We start from the raw sequence: 14,557 nt of genomic DNA on the forward strand, positions 1-14,557 counted from the left end.
GAGAACTTTTTGTTCTTGTATCTGTGTGCCTTCTCTGAGTATTAGCATAAGCAATTATATAGCAGAAACTAACCAAACATTTTTCAGAGCTTGGTTGGCAAAGCTTGGTTCTCGATTAAATCAAGGTGTAGAACCCCATGGCGAAGAACAGAACTTTCATGGCTACTGCCTGGCACCTACTTCTGTCCCAGAGTCCATCTCCTGGGAATGGGTGGAGACACGACCTAGTCCCTCGGTGGGAGTTCCAGCTGGGGAATGGCTCTGCTGCACAAGGTCTGGGAGGTTGATGTGACCTGCAAAGCCATTACTGTCACTGTGGCCGGCCCTCTTCTTCTCTTCAGCTGTCTGAGGGGAATAACACACAGAGCCCGTTAGAGAGAGGGGACAAACTGAAGAATGATATCACTCCACAAATTCTAGATGTAATGGGCTCCAAACTGATCTACTGGGGAATATAGGATGGTACACAGATTAAGACCTCTCCATGGATGCAATGAACTCCAAACTGATTTCCTGGGGAGTATAGGATGTTAATACTGAAATTGGTACCTTGTTTAAGAAAATAAAGACATTAAGAATTGTTAATATTTAGTACTGAACTGACTTTCAGGACTTATGCTACTGTATGAGGGATGCCACACAATTAAGGGCAGAGCCAGGAACAAGATCTTCCAAATTTCTCTTCTGTGGCATGTGTGCATATGTGTGAGTATCACCAGATAATTGTATTTACAGATTATATTGTCAGATTATATAGACACAATTGTTCAAATCTAGCTGAAAAGAAGCTGGAGAGAAATGATATCAATACCACTGCCCTCCCCACCCCCGCAAAGTCTGTATTTCAAGAAAATGCAGAGATGTTATTTATTCAACTCACAGGGCTCTTTGCCATTCATAAAATCAAAACAATGATTATTCAGATCTGACAGGAGCCCCAAATCATTGAGATGACCTAGTGGATCATTTGAAAATAGGGACTTCCATCCTCCTCTTTGCTAGTGTTCACCCTATCAGCAATGACTGCTGTACCTTGTGATGTAGGCAAGAAAGAGATAGTCATCATGACTGGAATGGGACTTGAAGTACTGTTTATGGCAATCTTCTTAAGCATCCTTTCAAAATAATTTATAATTATAAGGGGTTAAGAGTACAAACTGTTCTTGCAAATAGCCCAAGTTCAGTTCCCAGCATCCACAGTGGGTGGCTCACAATTGTCTGTAACTCAGCTCCAGGGGACCCAAAGTCATCTGGACTCTAGGCACTTGCACTCATGTGCACATACCCACACACATATCACATAACTAAAAACAAAAAGAATCTTTAAGAAGATTCTTTACAATGCATATGTTGATTCAGTGGAACAGAACTATGTTCTATGGATATGCTCTAAAATTGTTATTGATAGGAGTGCATGAGTTAAATGTTTTCACCCTTCCAGAGATCAGCCTCTTCCCTAAATACAGGGAACAAAAGAATTAAAAGGAAACCTCTAATTGCCTAGTTTTGTAAGCCCCCTTGCTCCTTTCTAAGTGTAATTTAGCACTCACCTGTCCACCATTCTCTATGTCTGTAAGTCTCTGCCCCACCCAGTCTCTGGGGGATTTTCCTGTTCTCAGCTTGTGTAGTTTCCAGATAGGAGAAAGATCATGTGACACTATTTCACTAGATATAATGATCCCCAATACCATCATCTATCCTGTCATAAATGACAGGATTTCACTGTTCCTTATGGGTAGCCAGCTTTGCACTTTGTGTGCAGACCACAGATTCTTTATCATTTCAAGGTGATGGACGCTTAGGTGGGGACCACAGCTTCTTTGTTATTTCTAAGATGATGGATGCTTAGGTGGTTCCCACTTTCAGGCAGGTGTGAATTGTACTGACATAGGGATGTAAATGGCTCTTTGACATATTGATTTTATTTACCCTGGAAGGTCCCCAGTAGTCCCCAGTAGGAAAGTCCACATCACATCACGAATATGCAGAGGCCCCCTCTCCACATCCTTGCTGGAATGTGTTACTTTCAGTCTTTTGGATGATATCCATTCTAATTTAATTTTTATTTTGGTTTTTATTTTGATCTCTTTCTTGACAACTAATAATTTTGATTAGTTTTCCATGTGTCCAGTAGCCATTTAAATATATTCTTTCAAGAAATGCTTGCTGCCTATTTAAAAATCATTATTATTTTTTCTATTGAGGTTTTTGAGTTCCTTATATGTTCTAGATGTAAATACATTGGTGAGTATTTCCCCCTGTTTTGTAGGCTACCCAATTACTAAGTATGCCCTTTGTTGTGCATAGTTCTAAACTCTGGATTTAGTATGTAACTAGTTCACCAAGAATTCTTAGGGCAGACCCAAGTAATGATTTCCTTCCTCCTTTTCATACTCCCCTGTCTCCTTTTGTTCCCCATCTCTTAGCTCAGCATTGCCAAATACCTACTCAATATGAAATGGTTTGCTTAACATGGAACAGCGGGGAACATGGCAAATATGTTCCCCACTCTCTGGAGTTGGCATAGGAAAGAATACATGCTGTTTCTTCAGCCAGCCCAGCATGATATCTAATATCATCATCAACCCTATTAGAATTGGGATCAGCCAGGATCTCTGGGTGGGTCTATGTGGGGGTTTCCAGAGAGTTTTGACTGATTGGAGGAAGCCTACTCTAAATGTCTCCTGGGGGACCAGTCTGAGACAATGGGGGAAAGGAGTAGGAAAGTCTGTTGAGTACCACCCCACCCCCCCCACTCTGTTTCCTGACTGTGGACTCCATGTAACCAGCCACCCAACCTTCCTGCCACCATGCCTTCTCCACCATGATACACTGTATTCCCTCATACCCTGAGCCAAACAAGCCCTTCCTTCCTTAAGTAGCTTTGCTCAGACACTCGGTCAGAGTTAAGAGAAAGCAAGCACTCGGCTTCCCCCAGACTCCGTACAGTGTGTAGAGGGAATGGCTTCCCCCAGACTCTGTACAGTGTGTAGAGGGTATGGCTTCTGGCCTGTACTTTCCTCTGTCAGGAATCACACATAGCCACTTCTTTGGTGTGTACGACATTCCCAAGATCCTTATAGGTGTGATTCACCTATAAGGAAGCTTGAGAAATGACTGGAAAGTTTGGTGTCATCTGTTTCTTGGACTACAAGCTGCCCCAGTGAGCGTCCTTTTCTCAATTCATTTTGTCACAGTGTTCATTGGGAGCGTCAAGGGTGTATATTCTTGAAGACGAACATTTTATCTTCTAAGTGACACTTCGGGAGCTCAGTTCACATCCATCTCAGTGTCCTTGCTTTTTATGTTTACTAAACAGCTTTTCCCTCCTTCCAACTTCCATTCAGTACTGAAAAGCCTTTTGATATCCCCCCCCCGACTCCAACCAATTTCCCCCAAAGCATAAATCATCACATCTTGTCACTTTAGAACATTTCAGTTTCTCTTCTATCAGTGGCATTTTCTCCCAGGTCTTGAAACTGATGAAGATACGCTGGTTATTAGGGAGAAACTTGAAAGGCTAGCTAGCGATGATTCTCAGAGATTGAAAAGTCAGGAGCAGTGACCCTTAATCTACCCACTTCTGAGTCATTATCTCAGTGTAACCGACATCCTCTTATGAAATGCCTTCTGTGTGCTGGGCCCTCTCCTGGGAACACGAAGTAACTGAACCTGTTAAGAGAATCTCAACCTCGCTGATTTTGATAGCTTTGCCATCCCCATGAGAATGAGCACAAACAAGCTCTGTATTCCAGCATATGCCAGGTAGTGTGCTAAACACTCAGCACCAGGTGCCATTGGGTTCTCTTCGGAGCACCGTGGGCCAGCTTTCAGATGGAAAAAGTGCAAGAGAGCCAATTACCATTTCTTGAGGCTTTAAGCCCAGGCTGTGTGGTGGTGGAGTCCAGAAGCTCTGGGATGCACTATTACATTGTGAGAGCTCTTACTGTGATAACTTATTGAACCAGGAGTGGAAACCTATGGCAAGTAGGACCAAATTCTCAATACCATTGACCATGAAGACCAATATTTGCCAGCAGCCAAACTGGGCTATGTTGAAGATCTCGGAGTGAGAAGAGATGAGAATACAAGTATGTGAAGGGGGAGAAAGCAGGTCTGTGGAGAGATGACAGAGAAGGGAGGAGGCAAGCAAAGGTGAGGGCAAGAAGATGGAGGCAGCAGAGTGCACATGGTAGCCACCGGAGCCCCATCTTTTTTTAGCTTCAGGTTGCGCCCCTACACAGGTACACCACTAATTTTGTCTTGAGTTCCTACCATGGAATATGCATACACATAGTTTGTGAATTTTAACTCTTTGAGTGTTATCTACAACTCCCTCTCTTTCCCCTTAAACTCTGTAAATGTGCGGTCTTTCCTTTTTATTTATAATAAAAAGAAGCTTCATGGCACAAACTAGTGTTCTCATTCATTTGGGTAGGTGGATAGATACTGGAGAGAACATGAATAGCTTCAGGAATGTACTACAGAGGTCCACTGGGTCCAGGAAATGCTTCCAGAAGGGAAAGCTGAGTCAGAAAAGAATGGGAAGGAGGAAGGCAGGATGGCATTTCCAGAAGATAGGCCATGGTAGACAAGATGGTCAGTAACACCTGATGTGGCTCACTCTAGCAGAGTAGAAAATGGTCCTGTGAAGTGTAAGATGAGACAGGGGAAAGATATAGCAGCCAGGGTATGCACCACAGGGACACTTCATACATGATATAATCACAGATAGTATGGCCAATATAGTCATCCAGAATTTTCTCTTCTATTCACAGAAGAATGAATTGGGTGAGTTCCTGATGGCCACCCTGTGGAAGTGAACTCACAATATTGTATAGGCTAAATCTTGTCATAATAAGATAAAATTTAAGTTTTGAAATTTTAGTTTTTTACTGTAGCCTGAATTTATTTTTAAAAAACACGTGTCTTTAATTTTTTTTAACATAACACTCATTTGATGGTTAATTATAAGTGCCAACTTAACTGAGCCACAAGGTGCACAGATTAAACATTATTTCTTGGTATGTCTGTCACTTTGTTTCTGAGCATCAAAGAGACAAGCGTTTGAATTGATGACGTTGGTAGGTAGATTATCATTCCCAAATTATGTTAATAAGAACCTTGAGGAACCATAATAGAACTAAAGGCAGAAGAAGAAGAAAATTGTTTAAAATAAAAGTTGTGTGTGACATGTGTGGGTGTATTTGTGAATGTGGGCTCATGTGCCACTGTGTGCCTACAGAGGTCAAAGGGGAGGTGTTGGTCTCCCCTTTCAGCTCAGTTAGACAGTCTCTTGCTGGCCAGTGCTGTATAGTCCAGGCTAGCTGAACCACAAGTCTCTGGGCTTCTCCTGGCCCTGCCACAGAAACACTGGGATTACATATGCATACTATACATGGCTTCTGGTGTTTCAGACCCAGGTCCTCATTCTTGTCTGACCAATGCTCTTGATCCACTGAGCCATTCCCACAGCTTGTGACTTATCAACTTCAAGTCCCTGCTCAATACTTGAGTTGGGATATCTTATCTCCTCTTTACCCACTTCTGCACTGGGAAGCCATACTATCACAGGTGCAAAGGTCATTAGATTTCTTGTCCTCCTTGATCACATGAACCACCTCCCTATAAACTCTTTCTCTTTTGTATCTTGATAAAAGCTGTTTGTGTGATTAAGACCCCACCCTTTGGGGCTGAAGAGATGGCTTAGGTGATAAAGTCCTAGTCTTGCAACCCATAATACCTGTTAAATCCCCAAGACTGATGGAATTCCAGACTTGGGAGGCAAAGACAGGTGACCTCTGGGCTTGCTGGCCATACAGCTTACCTTACTTGGTGACCCCCAGGCCAGTGAGAGACCTTGTCTCAATAAAGAAAGATGTGAATGACACTTGGGGAAAGACACCCAAGGTAGTTCCCTAGCCTCAACATGTATGTATACATATGTGCACATACTTACATGTACATACAATAAAAATAAAATTAAAAACCTATACTTGGTAAAAGTGGAATTTAGAAACTGAGAGGAAAAATGGTCTGAGGGTCCCCCAGCAGATCAACTTCAGGCAAGACACAACTTCAGGCATATGATTTTGAAAGTGCTGGTGGTTGTGGTCATCTAATTCTGGAAGCTTTGAACAATGGGAAGTCACTGGGTTTGGTTGGCAACAGAAACCAATGTGTGGCTCTAATGTCTCCCTGGAGATACTGACTGTAAAGACTGAGCTGTTTTCATTTGGAGTTAGAGTAACTCACTCTAGAACACTCTTATGTAAAGCTCTGATAGAAACCCTCTACCTGTATTAAAATAACCCTGCATGGTTCTGGGAGTTTTATACACCAGCAGCACACAATGCTGGCACTGCCAGCCAAGTCCCTTCTTCATCAGTCATTCATGAAAGCATTCTTTAAAGTCTACTTGAAAGATCTGACACAGGCATAAAATAAAATTCTAGCAAGCTGCTGTGCCAGCTAGTCGTCTAGTTATAGTTGCACTGCCAATTTTACTTCAAAAGCCTTATTCATCTCCAAACTACACTTTCTGTCTTCCTTACTAAAGCAAGAGGCCCTCTGACTTTCTGGAGAGCAAAGTCTGTGAATGGTGTTTCCTAGCCCTATCCTATCCTATTTGAAGAGAGAGAATGACCATGCTGTCTGTTTATGCTTTAGAGGAAACAGTGAGTTAGATAAGAAGCAAGAGGAGACTGGAGGTTTTGGTGATAATGAAATAAAATAATTATCTTTTATTAAATACCCAAATTTGCTAAGTAGTCCATTTCATGTTGTCAATCACACCATGAAAGCATATGGTATCATTTATGAAATATGTGTGTGCGTGTCTGAAATTGATGCAGGGTACCTTTCTTGGTCTCTCTCCTCTTTGTTAGCTGTGGCAGGCTCTCTCTCATGACCCAGAGCTTTTCAACTCTGGCTAGTCTAAGTAACCAGCCCGCCCTGGGATTCCTTGTCTCTGACTCCTGAGTGCTGACATTTCAAGTGGCTGACATGCCTGTGTGGCTGGTGTGTGTGTGTGTGTGTGTGTGTGTGTGTGTGTGTGTGTATTCTGGGGATATAAAATTCTTGACTTCATACTTGAGTGGTAAGCACTTTGTCCACTGAGCTATTTCTGCAACCCATTTATGAAGTTTTACAGAGGATAAAGCAGATGTAGGGAAAGATGTAACATTTCCCAGTGTTACTTGCCATCATTTTCTTTTCAAACTTGCATGCAATGAAAACAGAAGATGGGTTCTAATTTCTTGGGGCACTTCAGGGTGATAAAGCCACCACAGGGAACACAGTGAAAGGACAGGTGAAAGGGAGCATGTGCTTCCTACCAAATGAAATCATGTTTTCAGATTTAATAAACAAAATACCTTTATAAAGGCTGGAGAGATGACTCAGTATTAAGAGCACTGGCTGCTCTTCCAGAGGACCTGGCTTCCATTCCCAGCAGCTCCCAACTACCTATACCCCCAGGCCCAGGGGACCCAACACCCTCTTCTGGCCTCTGTAGACATTAGACATGCACCCAGTGCACAGACATACATGCAGGCACAATACCCACACATATAAAAATAAATAAAAATTTAAAATCCCTCAAAATTCAAAGATGAAAATAAATGACAAAGGTATGCGTCTTAGTTGATTTTTGTGTTCTCTAGCCCCAGTTGCTTACTGTTTTTTCAAATGTTAATTTAATGAGATGCAAAGATAGCATAGTTTCTTGGAAATACTGAGCATTTTATATGAAATGCATATGGGTGAAACCATGGAGGAAGAGGCTTACAAAACTACCATTTCTATCAAGAGTATGCCTTCATTTCTGTTCTCCTAGTGTTGGGAACATCTGTGTCTTCCAGGTTTATGTCCTCAGGCTCAGATTTTATACTCTGATTTGCATAGCTCTTGTTGAAGAATTGGGCATAATGTAATTAAGTCACTCTGCAGAAACTTTGGAGGACACAGAAAAAAGAAGATGGCAGACAATTAAAATCACATAATCACTTAGAAGCACAGGTGCTTCCCCTAGCCAGCATACTTACAATATATGCTATAAGGATTCGATGTAAAATATTGAGTAGAAAAACCATGTAAGGACTGTGTTTCCTCTGATGGCTGTCATGCCAGCTCACCTCTCTGATCATCAAGGTTCCTTCTCTGGAAATACTGCTGCCGAAGGTGTCCGCATGTGAAGTCTCCAGCCCATGTGTCCCGACCATTCCCACATTGTACTGCTCGTTGCTCCCTGGAGCTCCTGTTGGTCTGAGATGAGAAGGAACGGTAGTCACACAGCAAGGTGTAAACTCATTTTAAATGAAATGCCACAAAATGTAAATACCATTTCCTGTCCATATCCACTTCTTATTGCTGCAAATGCACATGGCATAACATTTGCCATTTATATTATTTGTGTGATTATTGCAGTGACTTTAGATTGGGGTTTCCATTTCTGCAGCATCTTGACCTATATTTTACCCTATTCTTAACTCAGACTGTAAGTGCTTCCTGCTCTCAAGGGAAAAAAATTGATGCAGTCAGCATCCAGGCTTATGAGGCACTACTGTGTCCCCCAGCCCCATGACCTTCTCGAACAAATGGCCACCCTGGCCTACCTTTGCTCTTGCTATTTCCTTGGCTCTCGACTGGCTCCTTCTCATTCCTCTGTTTTCATTGTGTCTAGAACACAATCTCAAGACCCTCGTCCAATCCCACCAGCCTTTACTGTTCCTGTTACCATTTGTGACTCCTTTGTTTAAGATTCATGTGTGTGCAAGTATGGGATGAGGGGGGAAGCAGTATATCATGTGGGAGGGGCTGGAGTTGGGTTTCTTCCTAAAGAAACCCTTCCTTTGGGACACAGTCTCTTTTGACCTGGAACTCACCAATTAGGCTGGGTTGGTTGGTCAGGGAGCCTAAGGGATCCTCCTGTCTCATGTCAATAATTAGGATTAAAAGCACATGCAACCATGCCTGGCATTTTCACACAGGTTCTGGAGATTGAACCCAGGTCCTCAGGCTTGCAGGCAAGTACTTTGCTGACTGAACCATACCTTTGGTCCCTGAAATTTTTAGCTTGTAATTCCTCCATTTCCCCCTTCTTCGTTTGAACACATGCTTGTCTTTTTGTTTGGTACTAACTTGATTTGTCCATGGTCTGTGACCAAAAGTATGTCTTTAACAAAAGATCTTGCCATTGAGCTGTGGTGGGAATCAAAAGCAATGTTTGGGTGGGGCCTCTGATCAACTACTTGAAGGGAGGTAACCCACACCTGAGTTTCTTATTTGGTAACCTGCGGTTTCTGGGAAGTACATTAAAATTCATATGATATACACATTTATTTTCACATGATACATATAAATTGATATCCCATACATATGAAGCTTATGAAATAGTTGGTTTTTTTTTCAATCTAGGCAGTATATACCTAGTTTGTAACACAGAACATTAAAAACTGATCATTGGACAGATTGGGGGCTTGTGCTATTTATAATGGCAGCCAAGTGGGTTGTCCATGAGCTAGGCTGTCAGACTCAAAAAAGTAATTAACAGCACTTCCCTAACATCTCTCTTGCTACTGTGTCTGTATTTCCTAGAGAACAGCGATACTCTGAGGATGTAACGACATATTCACTCAGGAACCACCAGATCTATGCTAGCAGACACATTGGGGCAGAACACACAGTATGGGGAGTGGTGACAAGATGCTGCACCCCAAGGCACAAACAGTGGTGTTTCCCATGTGCCTTGTGTCACACAGAGCAAGTGCCAGTACTCAACAAGGGGAAGACCGTCACATCTGAGCTCCACTCAGATGATCACAAATCTAAGCGTTCTCTGTCCCTTGCGCCCAATTTGTCAGGTTTATAAGCTTGGAAAGTGGAGAACAACCAAGCAGATGCTGTACTTATGGGATTTCACGGTTTATGGTTTCGTTGTTACAGATTCCTTTCTGCTGTTGTAGCAATTAGTTATGTTGAAGATGTGTCTTTAAAATGTGAGGTGGTATCAAGAAATTATTTATGTCTCGGAGAACATGCATCACTTTAGTCCCTTAATTATTTTTATATATTTAAAACTTGTCAATGATTTCTGGGTATGGTGGCACACGCCTTTAATCCCAGCATTCAAGAGGAAAAGGCTGATGATGTCTGTCGCTTGAAGACCTAGCCTGATCTACATAAGAGATCCTGTCTCAAAAAAAAAAAAAAAAAAAAAAAAAAAAAGACACCACCAGTGGACATGCCAGTGTCAACAGGGAAAACCTCACAGGGCACCACTCCTAGATGAAGAATACAGGCAATTAATGGATGCTTAAAGGGATGACTAGTCTTCCCCAGGGATCAATCACCTAATTGTTTATCTAATACCAAGTGGTCAGCCTAAAAAGCATCATACAAGTAACACAAGACAGACTCAGCAGGCTGTATTCATATATTAATTCACATATATATTTAACAAGCAAAAGAAACTATGGATTTAAGAGGGAATGAGGGGTCTATGGGAAGGGTAAGGGGGTAAATAATATAGTTACATTTTAATTAAAAATAAAATAAACTGTAACACACACACACAACCACCACCATCACCAAGACCTGCCTGCAATTTCTTAAATAGATAGTTTGAAGATGTAATAAAATGTTCACTCCAAGAACCAAGAAATACACCAGGAGTATGCTAGCAGGCATACTGCCAGAAACGTTTGCTTAGGATGAGAGTAGCAGCTGAGCGTGCTTCAAGTCCCGAGTTCGAACTCCAGCAGTGGAAAAAGGATTCTCATCCAAAATGGAAAAGCAAAATGATGAAGGTAAAATTGGATATGAAAATATATGTGAGACATGAAAATGTACAGTGAGAGTAAAATCGGATATGTAAGAGAGGGTAAAATCAAATATGAAAATATACAGGGAGGCCTATATTTCAAAGTTTCTCACTTGGAGCAGAGGACTGAATGGACTCAAATATGGATAGGAATTGATATGTTTGAGATAAAAAAATTCAAAAGCCTACTTTCAAAGTCACTGTTTCTGCCCCAGAAAGGAGCTATTAGTATTAACAGTGTTCCAAAACATGGGAAAGCCACTGTTGTGGTCATTTTTGGCATATTAATAGACTGGCAAGTCAGGTAGATCTCAAAACAAAAGATTCTTCCCTTATTTTTTGGAACTTAATCTTATCTATGTTGTTCCTTTTCTTATGGGATTTAAATTCTTGTTTCAGAGAAGATGGCATGAACCCAATAGACCAATGTCTCAAGTGTCCATCAAGCATTCTCTGCCACTACCACAGGCTTAGGCTGAGATTGGGGAACACTGGCACTGTCAGGTTCTCGTATCCATTATCACAGTCTCATTTCTTTTTAAATTCTTCATAATTTTCTGATTCTATTCAAACATTTTAATCAGAGAAAAGATGGATATGGATACTGCTTCATTAGAATGAGTTTTGAAAACCTACATCCAGCAAGAAAAATTCTCAGTGAACTCTCTATACATTCAGTTAATCCTTTCCCATTTTTCATTTTGCTATTACTTTAGTAAAATAACTATTCATGGTCCATTTCTTTTCCATGTAAATTTCATAGCAATGACTTAATACAATGATTCTTTTGTCAATATTCTCCTTCAAATGCTTAAGTGGTTACTTCTTTCAAGTCCAGTTTTTTTTTTCTGGATCTATTTTAAAGGTTTAAATTTTACTGAAAAGGTTTATGTGCCTATTATTAGCCAATAGCAGATATTACTATGCAAACCATCGCCCACTGTTCATTTTAATATTTGCTAAGTATTTTCAGCTAACTTACATTTTTTTTTTGCTTGAGTCTATTTTTATACTTTGACTTTCCTGGGACAGCACTGCCTCACTGTTACAAAATTTAGACTGTTTCAAGTTATATTTTACATTATTTTAATCAGTAATATTCCCTATAGATTAAATTAAAGACAGTCTGTGTTTATTTCATAGTTAATTTGCTTCTAATACAATAACCATCACCTCTTACTAGCCCAAGATAGCCCTGTTACATAGGATCATTTGATTATGAACATTTTGTATATAAGTATTTTAAGTTCTTGCCTATTATATTGTCTCTATTCAACCTAATGTAATGGCTTTTGATTGCAGAAAATGTCCAAGACTCTCTACCTATTCCAATCACCTCCCTACACATTCCGTTCTAGAGGGTCAAGCTCAGCCCATGGTTCCCACTTAGGGGTTGAGGACCCTGTTTTAACACAGCAGGCCAGAGGTTATGTCGCTTATTTTTCCTGTTCCCTGACCCTTCTCCGGTCTTCCATTTCCTTTGCTATCCTGTGCCTATTCCTTTGTGTCTGTTTTCTTCATAACTGGAAGAGGTCTCTGAGACTCTGCTTCATTTTGTAGCACCATTTATCCTGCAATAATATATAAATAAGTCTAAGATCTTTATTCAATCATTTACTTTTTCTGCTTCCAATTGGATATTTATGTACTGGGTGGCAGTTGAGGTAATACCTTCTTTATGTAGTATTTATTTGAATGAGTAACTTTAAAACCATTCTGGACCCCTTTCCTTTCATTTCCTCCTATGTTCAATTAGGCCCTTCCTGTTGTGCTTCCTAAACACATCTCAAATATTCTCTGTTCTTTTTTTAAAGTGACTCAATGAGGTTGGCATCCTCTCTTTCACTAATGGCAGCCTTCTTCAAATTCACTGCACAACTAACCATGCTTATTTTTTCCTTCCAACATTCAGTAGCTTCCTGTCAACTGTGACTAAGGGTTAAAGGTCCTTATGATGGCTTAAAGGTATTATTGGGTCCTTGTCTCTAATGGAATTTTTAAAGCAAATCCTACCCTCTTCTAACTCTGGCAACATTTAACTCATAGTTGTTCTCTGTGCATATTACATGACAAAACCCTCAGTGATTTAAGTCGGACCCATTTCCAAGTCTGCTTCCTTATTCTCTGCTTCCCCTAGATCACACATTTTTAAAATACAGAGGATGGCTCCCCACTCTGCTTCTACATGGTCCTCTAAGCATCTTTACCACTGTATCAACACGTGGTCCTTCAGTGATCAGATCTCATCTGTGTGTGTCCTTGGTGTTTTGTAATGGGTGTGACATTCCAGAGCCACCGAGTGAGTGTTCAGTGCACACCTGGAAGGCTGTTCTTAGTGTCCCTGGTATGGATTTTATTCAGAGTTTTGATGATTCTCAAAGCACAAATCTTTTGTAAATCAATGAGTGACTAGCTATAAAGGTAATTGATAGCATGCTTAAATGTATTAGAGAACCAATGCTGGTTTCTGCCATCTTATATCTAAAAGGGTATCTTTGGCACTGGATTCACTAGGATGTACCAACATAATTTTTGAAAATCTGGTGGTTAGTATGGGAAAGCAAAATAATTCTGTTCAGATAGTCATAGGAACTTACAGTGCAAAGATTAATTCTGAGGTCTAGACACTTAAAAAACAGGATTGGTTGGTGCCAAAGAGATGGTTCAGCAATTACTAGTACTTGCAAATTTTTCAGAGGACTGGAGTTCAATTCCCAGTGCCCACGTGGTAGCTTACAATGATCCCTAAGTCCAGTTTTAGGGGACTCCTCTGATTTCCACCAGGCATGATTATGCTACATACATGCAGGCAAAGCATTCATATTTGTAAAATAAAATAAAATAAATAAATGTAAAAAACTTGAAAATTTAAAATGATGCCAAAGGCTTCCAGTAAGTATGTAAACGGTGACACAGGAATCTGTTTTAGTCATACCTGAACTACTTCAGTGAAGAGGGATGGGGAAAGGCACTGACCTAAGCAACCTCAGAATCCCAAAGAAGAACAGTCTACAGTATACCTGATTAATCTTTAACACTTGTTTCCAAACAGAAACATAGTCTGAAAAACTGTCCCAGCAAAGGAAAGTCTACAAAGTTGTGACAACTAAATGCAACATGGTAGAAAAGAAGGCCATTAGGGTAAAAGCTAAATGGGCTTGGCCAGCCTGACCAGTCCATGTCAATGCTGATCATTCACATAACACATGCAGTGCAGATGTGAAAAGTGTGATGAGCTCCCTTACCACCTACATTTGCCTATAAAACTGAAACAACCCGGGAAAAAAAGCAATGCTTATTAACAATAAGATAATGGGAAGAAAAAAAAAAAAACCAAACCAAAAGTGACTATGCATAAAACAATAAATATCACCTCTTATTGTATTAACTATCCATCGTTCTAGAAGTAATTTTTCTTAATATAGAGATTGGGTAGGAAAAATTAGCTATCCAAAAATCCTATGAAGATTGTAAAAGACAAATCAAATCAAAACAAGCAATAAACTCTCACCATTGATTCAAATGAAAAAAATACAGGAAATTTTCTGTAATTAGAGTACTGGTTTGGAACAATAACTCCGTCTAATTGGATTTGTCAAAGTGTTTCTGGAGGTACTGATTTAATGTAATTCAATTCAATTCAATACATGCTTTTTAGGCACCTGCTTTCTGAAAGGTCCTTGGTTTGGCAGAGAGTAGAGGATAGAAAAACTGGGTACCATGTGATTCTTCAAT

At 40.4% G+C, this 14,557-nt stretch overlaps 1 protein-coding gene across 11 annotated transcripts in view; it reads right to left on the minus strand.

Annotated features, from left to right (window-relative positions):
- The window catches only part of Tnik (TRAF2 and NCK interacting kinase), a 369,052-nt gene that overhangs the window by 25,196 nt on the left and 329,299 nt on the right, over positions 1–14,557 (minus strand). For all 11 annotated transcript variants that reach the window (XR_007834625.1, XR_007834624.1, XR_007834626.1 and 8 more), the window contains 2 exons: positions 8,136–8,265; positions 181–345 (listed from right to left, as the gene is read on the minus strand). Coding sequence is in view for 8 of the 11 variants with exons in the window: in XM_051185885.1 (XP_051041842.1) it covers positions 181–345; positions 8,136–8,265 (295 nt within the window). In the remaining 3 variants the exon portion in view is untranslated. The remainder of the gene's footprint in view (positions 1–180; positions 346–8,135; positions 8,266–14,557) is intronic.

Source organism: Phodopus roborovskii, unplaced genomic scaffold (genome assembly GCF_943737965.1).
Source record: "Phodopus roborovskii unplaced genomic scaffold, PHOROB, whole genome shotgun sequence".
Taxonomy (NCBI): domain Eukaryota; kingdom Metazoa; phylum Chordata; class Mammalia; order Rodentia; family Cricetidae; genus Phodopus; species Phodopus roborovskii.